The sequence below is a fragment of the Doryrhamphus excisus genome, chromosome 10, assembly GCF_030265055.1.
Source record: "Doryrhamphus excisus isolate RoL2022-K1 chromosome 10, RoL_Dexc_1.0, whole genome shotgun sequence".
NCBI classification, from domain to species: Eukaryota; Metazoa; Chordata; class Actinopteri; order Syngnathiformes; family Syngnathidae; genus Doryrhamphus; species Doryrhamphus excisus.
The window spans coordinates 15,037,818-15,055,599 of NC_080475.1; the positions used below are offsets into that span (position 1 = coordinate 15,037,818).

The 17,782-nt window shown below is 42.4% G+C and overlaps 1 protein-coding gene across 4 annotated transcripts in view; it reads left to right on the forward strand.

The window, feature by feature from the left end:
- Positions 1-2,906: 2,906 nt before the first annotated feature.
- bsna (bassoon presynaptic cytomatrix protein a) overlaps positions 2,907-17,782 on the forward strand; it is a 73,838-nt gene continuing 58,962 nt past the window's right edge. For all 4 annotated transcript variants that reach the window (XM_058084001.1, XM_058084002.1, XM_058084003.1 and 1 more), the window contains exons 1-2: positions 2,907-3,325; positions 14,471-15,131. In XM_058084001.1, the coding sequence (XP_057939984.1) occupies positions 3,141-3,325; positions 14,471-15,131 (846 nt within the window). In that variant the 5' untranslated portion in view covers positions 2,907-3,140. The remainder of the gene's footprint in view (positions 3,326-14,470; positions 15,132-17,782) is intronic.

Genomic DNA, 17,782 nt, shown 5'->3' on the forward strand with positions numbered 1-17,782 from the left:
AAAACATGCTAGGTTAATTGGCGACTCCAAATTGTCCATAGGTATGAATGTGAGTGTCGGTTGTTTGTCTATATGTGCCCTGTGATTGGCTGGCAACCAGTCCAGGGTGTACCCCGCCTTTTGCCCGAAGACAGCTGGGATAGGCTCCAGCACCCCCCGTGACCCTCGTGAGGATAAGCGGTAGAAAAGTAATGAATGAACAAGAATGGCGCAGTTACTCTTAAAGAGGACCTATTATGCTTTTTCCACTTTTCTGATGTATAAATGTAAAGTGCGCTAAATGGGTGTGGCTAGCGTACTTTACAATTTTTGTGAGCAGCGCAGTCTGGCGCACCCACGCCTCCATGCCTGCCACCGATGCAACTGGCAAAGAGGGAGGAGATGTTTTTGGTGACGTGTCTGCATTGTGTGCCTCTTAGCTAATTTACCACTGCATAAGGGTGCGCTTCGCCTGCGCCAAGAATAGACCAGATTGCAGCTGGCGAGCTTTCAGCGCACCTTTGATATTTTGGGATAGGCTTCATCTCACCATCACTCTCCAAAGATAAAGCAGTTGGAAAGGTTCAATTAATGTGTTGTTTTTCCACCTGTGCCTTATTCTAATGTGTTATTGTTGCGGTTTGGTAAGAGGGAAACAAAGGGGAGATTTAATTGGAATATTATTTCTTCCATGGAATTGATTGGTGGTGAAATGTTAACAGCATTTGAGATAAAGATAAAAAGCTCGGCATTAGCGAGAACAAATAAAGGAAGTCACATTTTCTAGATGATTTTCTCCTGTGTATTCAGTTATACAATAAAACTAAGGATTTAATTGCATTTTTATTTACTTCTAAATTACAGAGGGGAGTTTTTCTTCTTTTATTAGGTTGCACAGACTGTTGTGGAGGTGAGCTAAAGTCAAAAGGTAAAAGACTTGGCAGGTGAAAGTGCTGATGAGGTCTCTGCAGTCATTCAATTATGCATTCACGCTTGACCAATAAGGTTTTATGTTGCTATACAAGCAGAGTGGGAAGTTGGCACGTTCCTCATTTTCAATCTATTTAAGTATTCACTCCTGCAGAGAGATCAATGAGTGCACGTGTCAAAGTGATTGACTGTAATGTTGCATGTTTGCATTGTGGAGACTGAAGAAGGAAGGAAAAGTGGAAACTGGATGAGAAACTATGACTCTCACTTTGTTTTCCTCGATGCTCACTTGGAATTTTTTTTTTAAACCCATGAAGGAGTGAAGTTGTGAGGGATGACTGTGTATTTATTCAGTTCAGTGCACGAGTGCTATTAATGCTGTGTTTATGCAGTCCAATTGCTTATTGTTTACTATTGAATTGAATGTCTCCACGTGGGCCAATTTAAGGGTCCTTCCTCCATTCTGATCCATATGAATGAGATTGGAGCATGCAGCCTGCAGCAGGCGGGGCGCGTATTCCACCACCACTGTGTGATTAGGAGTCACGTGACACCCAGTGCAGTCGCCTCTCTGCTCGTGCACGTCACTGCTCGCTCCGGTGAGAAAGTGTCATGTGGACGCGCACGTACTCACTGCCCTTCCTACTTGTGCATGCGCCCCTCAGCATCGGCAAAAAAATGGATGTATAGCTTTAAATGTAAAAAAATAAAATATGTTGTAAAATTCGTATTAGTACTGTTTATAACATAAATATTATTAGTATATTATGATTTATAGTGCTATATTTATGATAATTTAGACTCTATAGTTAACCCATAATGGATTGTGACATAAAAATGGGGTACACCCTAGATTGGTCGCCAGCCAATCACAGGGCACATATAGACAAACAACCATTCACACTCACATTCATACCTATGGACAATTTGGAGTCGTCAATTAACCTAGCATGTTCTTGGAATGTGGGAGGAAACCGGAGTACCCGGAAAAAACCCACACACTGTGTACCTGACAGCCTTGAAATCAATTTCATGTGACAAAGTGCCCTTTAGACCCTTTGTATTGAGTTGTGGGCTCCTATAGAGCAGCTACACACAATAACCAGCACATAAAACTTCTTCGTTCTTCCAGAATCTGCACCTACTGAGCTGTATTTCTTTTAACATATGGACATAAGTGTTGGATCCCAATAAAAAAATAGTAGCTCCAAAATAGTATGTAGCTTTCAGTAAAAAAGGGTTGCATACTCTCGGGTGAGTGTTTATAGCACCTACTGTTGTTTTGGCATGTACTTGACAGCCTTAAAATGAATTTCATGTGACAAAGTGCCCTTTCGGCCCTTTGTATTGAGTTGTGGACTCCTATAGAGCAGCTACACACAATAACCAGCACAGAAAACTTATTCACACGCCAGCCAATCACAGGGCACATATAGACAAACAACCATTCACACTCACATTCATACCTATGGACAATTTGGAGTCGCCAATTAACCTAGCATGTTTTTGGAATGTGGGAGAAAACCCACGCATGTACGGGGAGAACATGCAAAATCCACACAGAGATAGCCGAGGGTGGAATCGAACTCTGGTCTCTGAGCTGTGTGGTCGGTGCGCTAACCACTTGGAAAACTCAATAGACTCCAGTCTAAAGGAAAACTTTTTACCAAATCAAGCATTTTCAAACATTAAACTAAAATACAAATACAGCATAAGACCACCATTCAACTTGTGAATGTAGTTTTCAACATCGGCCACTAGGTGTCAGTAACTGTTCAATGAGACAAGCCCCTTTTATTACTTATAAGTTTCAGTTATCGCACAACAGGCACAGTAATAACATAATAACAAATTTAATGTTGAAATTTGTGTGAAGAACTGGCGCCGATAAAAGTTCTTTGTTTACTTTAATCTTAATATAATCACCCTCCATTGCTGCGCCCTCTGACGGTTGTTTTTAGTACTACATGCAGGCTCAAGCGCGCTCCCGTCACACGTTGCTGAGGCTGACAGGGAGTTTGATGATGCTCATGGTGATGGCGGTGATACAGGAGCAAGGCTGAGTTCGCCCTCCCTCTTCTCTCTTCCCTTTTTTTAGCCCCTTCCCCCCGTCCATTCCACTTTGGAGCACCTACATTTCAATTCAAAGATAGCGACGTGAAATAAAAAAAAAAAAAGGCAGATCGGGAGGACCTGCAGGATTCACCGTCCTCCTTGTCTCCGGAGCCGAGATGGGTAACGAAGCGAGCATGGAGGGCGGCGGGCAGCCCGGAGAGGCCGGGATGATGGGCTCCGTGCTGCCCGGAGGACACCCAGCGAGTACAGGGCCGGGAGGACAACAACACATGAAGCCCGTGAACGGCTCCGCTGCCGGTGGCGGGATGGGAGTCGGAGGCCCCGGAATGGGGATGACGAGGTAAGGAGAAGCAGAGGAGGTTCTGGGTTCGGAACTACACGGTATCGATGAGGAGGACACGTTTGACATTGGCTGATAACGGTTGCCATGGCAGCCTGCATCATCTGCAGGTCGTGTCGGCGGGTGTCATGTGCTGTGATGATAGTATTTGTGCGTGTGTGTTTTGTACGAAAAGCTGGCGTGACGGGCTGCAGATAAACACACGCACGCACGCGCGCGCTCTCGTCGTGTGCTCCACGCACGAAATCGCCTACATACACCCTCATCTTATATAAACTTCAATATTCCCGCATGGACATTGATGAATGCATGGATTTTTTTTTGGGTGTGGACACGTGATACTCGTGGGTGTGGGCGTGTGCGTGTACGGGGCTTGCCTTGAATATGTCTGTGTATGTGTGTGTCATAGTGGTACGTCATGTTCAGACCTAAAACAGCATCCTTCCACATTCAAATGACAACACAATGCACCATATACAATCATACCATGCAAATGGTGCAGAAATAATGCAGGGTTGTTACATGCAGGTTTAATCACAAGAGGGGTGTGTGTGTGTGTATAGGAGCCATGGTTATATAAGACCGAGACAGTGAGGGTAGCCCGTATGATGACAGCTTAAGCCAACATCTAACAGCTCAGATGCATCATGGCGCATGATTCCACTTTTGTCAACTCTCAATGTAAAGCCCAGCCTTAGGGAGTATTTGGGTATAAGGCATAATGTGAATAGATTGTATCACGTGTACTGTAAGAGTGTGGTTTCCCGACGCCGCCCCTCCTTGACTCTCCCTCCATCTCTTTTTTGCACTGCCTGCATATCCCTTCCTGTCCTTCTCAATTTAAATGCATATGTGATACGAGGGTGTTATTCTCTTTGCTATAGTAATGGTAATGGTTTAATTTCACTTGAACATGCATCAGATTCCAATTGAATGCATCACATAATCAGTTCACAGTTCCACATGTCCAAAAAGGAGTAGGAAGAAGCAAAGCTTATTAAATCCTACCCCTCCATCTGGTACTTTTACAATCAGTAACTGTTACATTTGTTCACTTCCTGCTTTCCTAATATAGTTTAAGTTCATTCATTCATTTTCTACTGCTTTTCCTCATGAGGGTCGCGGGGGTGCTGGAGCCTATCCCAGCTGTCTTCGGGCGAGAGGCGGGGTACACCCTGGACTGGTCGCCAGCCAATCACAGGGCACATATAGACAAACAACCATTCACACTCACATTCATACCTATGGACAATTTGGAGTCGCCAATTGACCTAGCATGTTTTTGGAATGTGGGAGGAAACCGGAGTACCCGGAGAAAACCCACGCATGCACGGGGAGAACATGCAAACTCCACACAGAGATGGCCGAGGGTGGAATTGAACCTAGTCTCCTAGCTGTGAGGTCTGCGCGCTAACCACTAGACCGCCGTGCTGCCCCTCTCTTAACATATCTCGGTAATTTTCAGTCTGAAAAAAACAACAAAGTGATTGCTATGTTCCAGTGTCACTATTACTTACTGGCATTTTGTAGACGCTGTTCGAAAAAATAAGTGCCGTGAGTGTAACACATTGGTGTTTGCTTCTATGTCACCGATATTGAACTGATTGAATTGCTCATACAAGACGGAGCAGCTTTCTTTTGTCTCTTTAACTAACATTTCTGGTTCTGTGGTTGTTGTTGCACTTTTTGTTTTTGCTATCACTGATATCCCTTTGTGGCGGCGTCATAAAAAAGCCAAAGAAAAGCAAAGGCGCACTTAGTTCAGATGCTCACTGAGCTGCACTGTTGACAGCAGCAATAAAAACATTGAGTTATTCATATTATTGTAGAAAATGACAATATAAAATATTTTTAACATTCATTCATTTTCTGCTGCTTATCCTCACGAGGGTCGCCAGGGTGCTGGAGCCTATCCCAGCTGTCTTCGGGCGAGAGGCGGGGTACACCCTGGACTGGGCGACAGCCAGCCAATCACAGGGCACATATAGACAAACAACCATTCACACTCACATTCATATCTATGGACAATTTGGAGTCGCCAATTAACCTAGCATGTTTTTGGAATGTGGGAGGAAACCGGAGTACCTGGAGAAAACCCACGCACTATGTACCTGACAGCCTTAAAATGAATTTCATGTGACAAAGTGCTCTTTTGGCCCTTTGTATTGAGTTGTAGACTCCTATAGAGCAGCTACACACAATAACCAGCACAGAAAACGTTCTAGTTCTTCCAGAATCTGTACCTATTCAGCTGTATTTCTTTTAAGATACGGACATATGCGTTGGATCCCAATAAAAAAATAAAATAGTAGCTCCAAAATAGTATGTAGTCTTCAGTGAAAAAGGGTTCCATACTCTTGAGCGAGTGTTTATAGCACCCACTGTTGTTTTGGCATTTACTTGATAGCCTTAAAATGAATGTCATGTGACAAAGTGCCCTTTCGGCCCTTTGTATTGATTTGTGGACTCCTATAGAGCGGCTACACACAATAACCAGCACAGAAAATTTTCTAGTTCTTCTAGAATCTGCACCTATTCAGCATGCACGGGCAGAACATGCAAACTCCACCGTGCAGCCTATTTCTAACATTGTCTGGATAATCCGTTTTGCTATCCAAGCTAGTAGGCGGTCATGATGCTGGGCTAAACATAAAGATAATGAAATTGAAGGATGGCGTAATGACATAGCAGGAAATGAACCCTTATGGTCAAATATATATTAAAAAAATCTACTTTTGTCCCGTTATCATTGTTCGGAAAATAAATATTACTCAGAAGTTCCATTTGTTGTCTTGTGCTGCATGGTTTCACAAGAATTTAGTCGGAAAAGATCCTAAAACGTTTCAATTAAATAGATATATTATATATTACATTGCTGCTATGAGTTGGCTGTCAGCTAATGATAGCGATTTGTCTAAGATTAACTACTAATGCTAGATATCAAGGAATGTATGCCTAGCATAATAACAAGGTGACCTCTGTGTGTATGTGTGTGTGTGTGCGTGTGCGTGGAGGCGCCACAGATATCATCATTCATGAATGCATATTACTTTATTTGGGCCAAACAAAAATATGTGACCATTTTTTTTTGGGAAAAACAATGTACTGCAGCAAAACACAATACATAGAGAAATAGCACAGCAATATCCATGTCATTTTTTTGTTGGGGTGCCCAAATTTTTGGCACCTGCTTGCTTTTGTTTCAATAATTATTGCCCACTTTCTGTAAAGCCTATAAACTTCATTTGATTTCTCATCATATTTAACTGAAACGGCTGATCCAAACAACTAGTGATTTATCGATATTAGCATTTATAATAGACAAGTTTTAAGTAAAAGGTGGAGTCACAATGTTTTTTTTTAGGTATTGACTACTTTATTGTCATTGTCAACATGCTCAAAATAACCCACTCCATTCCAACAACTGAAGAAAAAACTGTATGCGGCACAAAACGTTGCAAACAATGGCGCCTAATTTACTGCAAATAGACAGTGACAATGGCCGTAAAATAAAGAGAGTTTAAAAAAAAGGCTGATGACAAAAATAAGTGAAGGCTAAATTGGTATTAGGAGAGTGAGAAGAAGGGAATGAAGAGCACTGATGTCCAGATGGCTCAATGAAGAGGGTGTAGAGTGGGGAGAGAAGAGAGCGCACAGTCACTCAGTGGGGTCATGTGTTCCATCTGACTCAACTCACACATGTCAATCTGCTCTGTATTCATTGTACAGTGCAGTATGTACAGTATATGCTGCTATATAGTACCTAGTATATGACCACAAAGCGAAAGTGAAGAAAAGGTTTAAAAGAGTACAAGAAGTATGGCACATTTACTGTTAAATATATACAGTGGAACCTTGGTTAGTGTCATTCATCTGTCACAGAAGGTCCGACTATAACCAAAACGTATTCTAACCAAATAAATTATTTTTTTACATTTTTATATATTTTTTAAACCCAATAAATCTGTTCCTTGTGCAAAATGCACTGAATACTTAATCATGTTGTTGGTCTTTGGAGATGGTCTGTGGGTTGAGTTTGACACTTCTTTATCATCCTTCACCTCTGATTATCTGAGATTTTCTCGGCCTGCCACTCCGGGTCTTAAATAGGACCGTGTCTGTAGTCTTCCATGTTCCCAAGAGTGGAACCTGACAGCGGAAATCTCCGAGTTAGCTTTTTGTATCCTTCCCCTAGACCATGATGTTGAACAATCTTCTGCTTTCAGTTCATTTGACAGTTGTTTTGAGGCTACCATGGTGCTATTCTTCAGAGAAAATGCAACTTTGAAGATGCAATTGGCCACCTTAAATACGCTTTCTCATGATTGGCTTCACTTGTGTATGCAGGTCAAAGGTCAGTGAGTTGAAATAATTACTCTATTACTTTCTGTAAATTCTATAAACTTCATTCTCACTACTCTCTTCAACATGCATGTTTTTGGAATGTTAGATGTTTATTTTCTTTGTGGAAAAAAGTAAACAAACAAAACATACTATACACTTTAAAATATTGTGTTGTGAGCTGGACAGTGGTCGAGTGGTTAGTGCGCATGCCTCGCAGCTAGGAGACCCGCGTTCAAGTCCATCCTCAGCCATCTCTGTGTGTAGTTTGCATGTTCTCCCCGTGCATGCGTGGGTTTTCTCCGGGTACTCCGGTTTCCTGCCACATTCCAAAAACATGCTAGGTTAATTGGCGACTCCAAATTGTGAGTGTGAATGGTTTGTCTATATGTGCCCTGTGATTGGCTGGCCACCAGTCCAGGGTGTACCCCGCCTCTCACCCGAAGACAGCTGGGATAGGCTCCAGCACCCCCTGCGACCCTCATGAGGATAAGTGGTATAAAATGAATGAATGAATGAGGAGTTGCGTTCAAAAACCACATCATTTAAGATGAATTCACATGTTTGGAGTGAATAGTCTGGGATTTCCCAGCATCCTTGAACGCAGTAAAATGTACTGATCATTAAGGGTTACAAAGTAAGTGACAAGAATCATAACACCACAATATCACGGCTATTTGTAGCATAGATTATGAACAAGTTAAGTACATTATAAAAATTGTTATTTATAAGAAACTGACATGGCGGCAGCAGCCCACCACCACCGTTTCAAAACATCCTACAGAAAGATTTTCACATCACAACAATAATGCCGATTTTTCTTTATTGTAACACTTAGCTGCCTTGCTGACCCTTGTGAATATAAGCGGTAAAAAAATGAATGAATTGTGTTGTGTGACAAAATATGGTGCAGCATGTCCGCCCGCCACTGTGACGCCAAATAATCCTATCAAGAACATAATATGGTGCTTAATTTTCATTTGTATCTGCTAAATCCTGTTGAAGCCATGTTGACAGGTAATATTTAAGCAATTACACACTTTACCTGTTTATACTCTGCTAATACTGGAGGGTAAAATGTTCGGTGAGAAGAAGTGTGTCAAGTTGCTGTGACTTTTCATGCTTGTGTGAGTGGGTATTACGCTGTGCTTTGCTATTTTTCCCATTCGCTGCCGCAGCAGTGAAGGTCATGTTGTGTTTTCTCATTACGACGTTGACACGTAAAGGCTGAATAGAACGTGTGTGCTTGTTGTGTTGACTCCTATTAGCCTTTCGTTTTGTTTTGTGATAAATGAATTACACACTTGCGTTCTTTCACAGAACATTCCACTGATTTACCGGCCTGTTCCTTATCCCTCAGTGCGTTTTACTCAAACACAGCACAACGCCACATATTTATGGATTATTTAGCCATTAAAATGCATACAATATTGTCTGATGACATTGTATGAAAACTGAGGAAAAAGCGAATCATAGGAAAAGTGAGGCATTCGAAAACCAAGGTTCCACCAAATATAAAAACATGTTTGATTTTAGAGAAAAGCCCCATCAGAAACTTCATGAAAGAGCTTTGGTAAGTCATAAATACACAAGCAATCAATAAAGTGAGGTACATATAAAACCAAGCATATTTGTGTATTTTTCCCCCTTGGCAGCAGAGTGACATTCTACTCTTTTTTTTTTTTACTCTTCTTAAGCTCAGCTCTGCTTCTGTAGTCTTGGCACACAAGTGGAATGTTTTTCTTATCAGTGTGAAATTGTAAGGGGAAAAAAAATTGAATTTCAAAAAATAGGTCACTTTGTCGGATGTGCTGGAAAAGGTTTGTGCTGAGCTATTTTTTCTATTTGCAGCTTCAAACAGTGAAGCTGCCAGCTTGTCTGATTGTGTTGGTGAAATTAATTGACAATGAAATCATCCTTTTACCCAAATGTCGCCAGCGGAAATGAAACAAGTGAATAGTTAATCTCGTCAAGTTGACAGATTTATTTTTAGGTGGGGCTCCGAGTCTCCTGTCTGCTTGTGTCTTGGATCATATTCTTTCATTTTTGTACATTTTATGCAGTAGCTAGTAGGTGTTGAGGTGGGAGTCCATAACCAAACCATAACCACCTGAAGTGGTTATTATGCTCATTTGTATTGAGTTGTGGACTCCTATAGAGCAGCTACACACAATAACCAGCCCAGAAAACTTTCTAGTTCTTCCAGAATCTGCACCTATTCAGCTGTATTTCTTTTAACTTACGGCCATATGTGTTGGATCCCAATAAAAAAATAAAATAGCTCCAAAATAGTATGTAGCCTTCAGTGAAAAAGGGTTGCATACTCTTGGGCGAGTCTTTATAGCACCCACTGTTGTTTTGGTCTGTACTTGACAACCTTAAAATGAATTTCATGTGACAAAGTGCCCTTTCGTCCCTTTTTATTGAGTTGTGGACTCCTATAGAGCAGCTACACACAATAACCAGCCCAGAAAACTTTCTAGTTCTTCCAGAATCTGCACCTATTCAGCTGTATTTCTTTTAACATACCGCCATATGTGTTGGATCTCAATAAAAAAATAAAATAGTAGCTCCAAAATAGTATGTAGCCTTCAGTGAAAAAGGGTTAAATACTCTTGGGCGAGTCTTTATAGCACCAACTGTTGTTTTGGTCTGTACTTGACAGCCTTAAAATTAATTTCATGTGACAAAGTGCCCTTTCGTCCCTTTGTTTTGAGTTGTGGACTCCTATAGAGCAGCTACACACAATAACCAACACAGAAAACTTTCTAGTTCTTCCAGAATCTGCACCTATTCATCTGTATTTTTTATCAGATACGGCCATATGTGTTGGAATCCCCCCCCCCCCCCCCCCCCCAAAAAAAAAATATAGTAGCTCCAAAATAGTGTGTAGCCTTCAGTGAAAAAGGGTTGCCTACTTTTGGGCGAGTGTTTATAGCACCCACTGTTGTTTTGGTATGTACTTGACAGCCTTAAAATGAATTTCATGTGACAAAGTGCCCTTTCGGCCTTTTGTATTGAGTTGTGGACTCCTATAGAGCAGCTACACACAATAACCAGCACAGAAAACTTTCTAGTTCTTCCAGAATCTGCACCTATTCAGCTGTATTTCTTTTAAGATACTGACATATGTGTTGGATGCCAATAAAAAAATAAAATAGTAGCTCCAAAATAGTATGTCGCCTTCAGTGAAAAAGGGTTCCATACTCTTGGGCGAGTGTTTATAGCACCCACTGTTGTTTTGGTATGTACTAACAACCAACACAGAAAACTTTCTAGTTTCTACTACTACAAAACTACTTTCCAGAATCTGCACCTATTCAGCTGTATTTCTTTTAAGATACGGACATATGAACTCTGGTCTCTTAGCTGTGAGGTCTGTGTGCTAACCACACGACCGCCATGCAGCCTATTTCTAACATTGTCTGGATAACCCGTTTTGCTATCCAAGCTAGTAAGCGGTCATTATGCTAGGCTAGACATAAAGATGATGAATGAGACGTAGGAAGGATGGCGTTATTCCATAGCAGGAAATGAGCCCTTAAGGCCAAATATACGTATAATAAAAAAAATCTACTTTTGTCCCGTTGTCATTGTTCAGAAAATAAATATTACTCAGAAGTTACGGCCATATGTGTTGGATCCCAATAAAAAAATAAAATAGTAGCTCCAAAATAGTATGTAGCTTTTAGTGAAAAAAGGTTGCATACTCTTGGGTGTTTATAGCACCCACTGTTGTTTTGTCATGTAGTGACAGCCTTAAAATGAATTTCATGTGACAAAGTGCTATGGCAAATGTCTTTTTCACTACAAATGGAATGCATGCACTACGGTTTCCTGTCAAGGGGGCTGGATTTGATTAGCATCTCACACCTCCCTCAGGGACTGACACCCTTCATAGGTGTTTGAGTGTTTGAATATTTTTGTGCCTGCAGATATTTGAGTGAATGCTCATTGTATCGGATGACTTGTCTTTGTGGTGAATTACCAGAGTCACAGTTGGTACACATAAAGTACACACATGGATGCATATACATACTGTCCATATAGTACAGCTGCCTTTCAAGTCATTTCAATGACACAACACTACAACTGCTAGAAAGGCAATAGCGTGGATTAGATGTATAAAACTGTGCCACTGACATTTAAGAGCAATGTAAGATTTACATCACAGGCTTAAATTCATGGATTACGTCCTCCATGGTTGTGTAGCCAGCCGAGAAATCAGCTGATGCAGCAGAGTGAGATGGAAAAGATCAATTGAAGGTCTTTAGCAGAGGCTGAAGCAGATAAATATCTCACTCATTTCCTCCTCTGCGCTCACTCCTATTGAATACGCAACAAAACACACACACAAAGCCGGCATGCTTAGTGTTGTTCACAGTGAACTTTGACCTCATAGCCGCCCACTCTGTCCTGAAAGCTGCGAGCATGTTTATGTTTTTTCGCCATCGGGCCTCCATTGCCAATGAATGTAATGGATCTCAATAAAGCATACATTTATAATATAGCGAGTGAGTGTGCATATTAACGCAGCAGTGCACTCAACCCAAGTTCTCCTCCTCCTCCTTCTTTCTTGTACCTCCCTTCCTTCATCAGCTCCTTTGGCAGTTTAAGCCTCTTATTTCGTCTTCCTCCACCACTCTGCTGGATGAATCAGTGGAGCTATGTTGACTCACACCAACCATCACGGCACATATGATGAAAGCGTGCACACAAATGTATTCGCTCGTGCATTACAGCTCCTGTACTGCCGCATGCATTTTTAATGCCTTGCTTCTCCTTTGAGGTGTCGGTAGAGACGACTAAAGTTGGAGATCAAAAGGATTTTTTCAGTTAATCAGCACTTTCACTTACATATTATTTCTTTAAAATTAATTCATCAAATAATGTTTTAATCTATGACATCTCAGGTAATGGAGTACGATGGAAAGTAATTGAATTCCAGCTAAAAATAGTAAAAATAGTATGCCTTGAATTGTAATGGTCGCCTTATGTTACAATTTGCCTTGTACAACTACACTGTAGCATGCACGGTGGACAAGTGGTTAGTGTGCAGACCTCAGCTAGGAGACCAGGGTTCAGTTCCACCCTCGACCATCTCTGTGTGGAGTTTGCATGCTGTAAAAAATGTAAACAAACAAAACATACTATACACTTTAAAATATTGTGTTGTGAGCGCACGGTATGAATGGTTAGTGAGCAGGCCTCACAGCTAGGAGACCCGAGTTCGAGTCCATCCTTGGCCATGTCTGTGTGGAGTTTGCATGTTCTCCCCGTGCATGCGTGGGTTTTTTTCCAGGGACTCTGGTTTCCTCCCACATTCCAAAAACATGCTAGGTTAATTGGCGACTCCAAATTGTCCATAGGTATGAATGTGAGTGTGAATGGTTGTTTGTCTATATGTGCCCTGTGATTGGCTGGCCACCAGTCCAGGGTGTACCCCGCCTCTCGCCCAAAGACAGCTGGGATAGGCTCCAGCACCCCGCGACCCTCATGAGGAAAAGCGGTAGAAAATGAATGAATGAATGAACTACACTGTATAATGTTAAAAAAATATATATTTAGTCATCCTGTGGTGTGTGTATGAAGTAGGTCTTTGTATGTGTATGTGTGTGTTATGCTTTGTACTTTCTACTTGAATTACTCAATGCCTGTGGATGTTTGGAGGTCCTTTCTCTACTATAATCTGCAGCCTAGACTCATTAAAAAATACTGTTTGTGTTTGTCTGGTTGTAAGAAGATAATGGAACTGTCGGGAAATATATTGACATTTATCATTCTTAATTGAGTCTTTGTCCAAATACTGTTAACTTTTCTATAGTTACATACTTACAGTAATTAAAAGGTTTATTTTTACTGTTTATGATTTAATTTTTGATGCAAGAAAGAGTAGTTTTTGAATTTGTAGTACAGGGGTGAGCAAACGTTTGCCAAAAGGCAAACCAGGCATTTGCCTGGGGTCCCGGCTTTTAGGGGACCCCCACTCAGGGGACTTTGAGAGACCGGGTACCTCAAGTGCTAGTACATATACGGCAAAGAAAAAACAACAATGGGCATTTATGATGCAATTATGAAACAATGACACAGCAAACCCCCTTGGGCCCTCCCCGCAACCCATCCCAAAAATTGTGAGCAAAATAAAAAAATATTTTTTTTGATGAGCACAGATGTGGTGGTGGGGGGGGGCATGATTTTTTTTGCTTTATATGCTTGTGTCAAGACATAGGGCTGCACGGCGGTGGGGTGGTTAGCACGCAGACCTCACAGTTAGGGTTCAATTCCACCCTCGGCTATCTCTGTGTGGAGTTTGCATGTTCTCCCCGTGCATGCGTGGGTTTTCTCCGGGTACTCCGGTTTCCTCCCACATTCCAAAAACATGCTAGGTTAATTGGCGACCCCAAATTGTTCATAGGTATGAATGTGAGTGTGAATGGTTGTTTGTCTATATGTGCCCTGTGATTTTCTGGCTGGCCACCAGTCCGGAGTGTACCACCACCTCTCGCCCAAAGACAGCTGGGATAGGCTCCAGCACCCCCGCGACCCTCGTGAGGAAAAGCGGTAGAAAATGAATGAATGAATGTACATGAATACTTGCCTACTAATCATATTGCCATCATATTGCAGTTTATATTAAACATTGTGATTGGCTTGTTTGCTTTTCACTGTCCACAGATGGGCAGGTTAAATATTGTAGCCATAATCACAATATCTCAGGTTTATGATTAAATATCTGGTTAAATTCATGCAGATGTATTTCCTTTGTGTGGACTAATTTGCGTCTCTTTTGTCTTTCTCCTCCAGGGCTGCAGTGGGTCAGATGGGTAGCCCCAAGCCTGGCATGCAGCAAGGAGGGATGGGAGGCATTGGAGGAATGGGGGGCATGGGAGGTGGCATGGGAGGCAACATGGTAGGGAGCATGGGAGGTGGCATGGGAGGAGGAATTGGAGGTGGCATCGGAGGAGGAATGGGAACAGGAATGGGAAGCGGAGGAGGAATGGCCACAGGAGGAGGTATAGGCTCTCGAAGCGGTGAACCCTATCGTCTGGCCACCCATGATAATCACACCTCCCCACGTCACATGCAGTCAAGCCAGGGCTCTGGCACGGGGCAAGGCTCTGCCCATGGAATGGGCCATGGTTCAGGGGGGTCCAACATGGGAACCCATGCTGGACAGAGTCCTGGACAACACGCCTCCCGTCGAAACCTCCAAGTTGACTTCAACAGTTCAGGTGGCTCCAGAACGGGCCGCTCTCCGTCTGTGTCACCGGACCGCGGTATGACGCCCACTTCGCCCTACTCGGTGCCACAGATCGCCCCCATGCCGAGAAGCAAATTATGTCCGGTGTGCACCACCACCGAGCTCTCCAACCCACCAGCTGTGCCCAACTACAACACCTGTACCCAGTGTAAGGCCACCGTGTGTAACCAGTGTGGATTCAACCCCAACCCACACCTCACTGAGGTATGTAGCGCTTCTGTCTGTCCAATCCGCTCCCACTGACCAACAGGACCATTGAATAAGCTGTACTGTGCATGTCACATGACACATGTAGTAAAGTCATGTGTCTTCTGTCCAGCCCATCTAATAAGTGCCAATCAGAGAGCATTTAGCAGATAAAGCCACGAGAATGACGGCAATTAGGAGGATCAGCTCAAGAGATTATGGTTGTTTTAATCAGGTTGTTGTGCATTTTATTACTGCAATGTTGTTTAATTGTTTTGACCCGGAATTAGTAGTGCAACATGCAAGGCAGAGATGTGCATACCAGTGGCATCATTAGGCCTATTTTAGGATTTTAGGATTGTATTGTTCTTAAGCCCCCCTAAATAATTTTATATTTTTTATTGATTTTTTTCATTCATTCATTCATTCATTCATTTTCTACCGCTTATCCTCATGAGGGTCGTGGGGGGGTGCTGGAGCCTATCCCAGCTGTCTTCGGTACACCCTGGACTGGGCGCCAGCCAATCAATCACAGGGCACATATAGACAAACAACCATTCACACTCACATTCATATGTATGGACAATTTGGAGTCGCCAATAAACCTAGCATGTTTTTGGAATGTGGGAGGAAACCGGAGTACCCGGAGAAAACCCACGCATGCACAGGGAGAACATGCAAACTCCACACAGAGATGGCAGAGGGTGGAATTGAACCCGGGTCTCCTAGCTGTGAGGTCTGCGTGCTAACCACTTGTCCGCCGTGCAGCCTGATTTTTTTTTTCCCAAAAAATCTCTGACAAATTTCATATATTAGGGCAAAAGCAAGCAGGCTAATACTAGCCTACTACTACTACTAGTAGTAATAATCAGAAGAAGAATAATGGTGATAGTAACAATAAGAGGCTAATTAATAATATAATAATGAATATTATATAATTGAAAAGTTATATCCCGGTTCTTGTTCATTATTTGTTTTTTGGATTTTTTTGAATGTCTAATACATTCATTCATATCCTGTGCATCTCCAGGGGGCTTAGCCCCCCCCCCCCATCCTCAGAACCGAGTGACGCCCCTGGTGCGGGTGTGCTGGAGCCTAACCCAGCAGTCTTCGGGCGAAAGGCAGGGTACACCCTGGACTGGTGGCCAGCCAATCACAGGGCACATATAGACAAACATACCAATTCGGAGTTGCCAATTAACCTAGCATGGTTTTGGAATGTGGGAGGAACCCACGCATACACGGAGAGAACATGCAAACTCCACACAGAGATGGCCGAGGGTGGAATTGAACTCGGGTCTCCTTGCTGTGAGTCCTGCGTGCTTACCACTTCATCACCGTGCAGTCGTCTATAAACATTTTGTTTTAGATTTTCTACATCAGTGGTTCCCAAACTTTTTTCAGTCACGTACCCCCTACATTTTTTTTTCTATTTCTATATATACCCTACTTTGGATAACCACTATTCTACATGATGTCAGCCATCACTATGGAGCATTTTATGAGGTCAAATGTGGCTTAGAAATGTTTAACAGGAAACACTTTCCCTCTCTTATGTAAGTGGCATCCCGGAATCGACCACATGAGCCCATTTTCATCAGTGTGAGTTACCATTGTCAATTCATCACTTTAAATGGAAAGTGAGTGTTGCAGCTCATATGAATATGAATAAGGGATTTTGAAACACCCACACATGAGAGATTCATTTGCATTTCATTTTTAAAGAGGTTTACAGGTCTTGAGATGAGACCACAAGAAGCAGACATTAGTCAGCTTGTTGTGGCGGATTACAGTATTTACTTGTGTCTTTAGCAGTCATACTGGTGAGTGTTCTACTCACTCCGGCAGTAAAGTAATACCAGCAAATAGGGAAAGCCTTTCACCAAAGTAAATAAAAGCATTGCTCATGCGAACAATGCGAACACAGACCTCCACCTACGCTTAAATATTTGTCTCCAGATAAGCACTAAGAGAGAATAGCTACTTCACTTCCTGTTACGATGTTTCTTGATGATAATGCGCTCGTGTTTCTGACATGACTATATCCCTCTTCTCTCTCTCTCTCTCTCGCTGCCATTTGTCATCACAGTCTTTTGCCAGCACATCTTCCTCCCTCCCTGCAGCCTGTTTGTTGTTCAACACACTGCATACTAATTTTAGACTCAGTGTGCACACACGGCTGCTGACAGACAGACATGTGTGTGAAAGAGGGAGCGTGTAATTGGTTTCTGCAAGAAATCTGCACATTGGGCTTTCTCGATCTGTGGCTGTTTTTTTTACCTGTAAATCAAATAATCAGAAAATCAGATATACTGAAAGGTGATTTCTAATATTATCATGTTGCTTTTAGTGTAAAATTATTAATAACAGATGATTTAAAGCACATATGTGCCCTGTGATTGGCTGGCGACCAGTCCAGGGTGTACCCTGTCTCTCGCCCCAAGACAGCTGGGATAGGCTCCAGCACCCGCCGCGACCCTCGTGAGGAAAAGCGGTAGAAAATGAATGAATGAATGAATGAATGAAAGGATTTCAAGCACAACAATGCACAGGTGTATTGTTAAATTGGACCTATTATGCTCATCTTTTGACCCTTTGTATTGAGTTGTGGACTCCTATAGAGCAGCTACACACAATAACCAGCACACAAAGCTTTCTAGTTCTTCCAG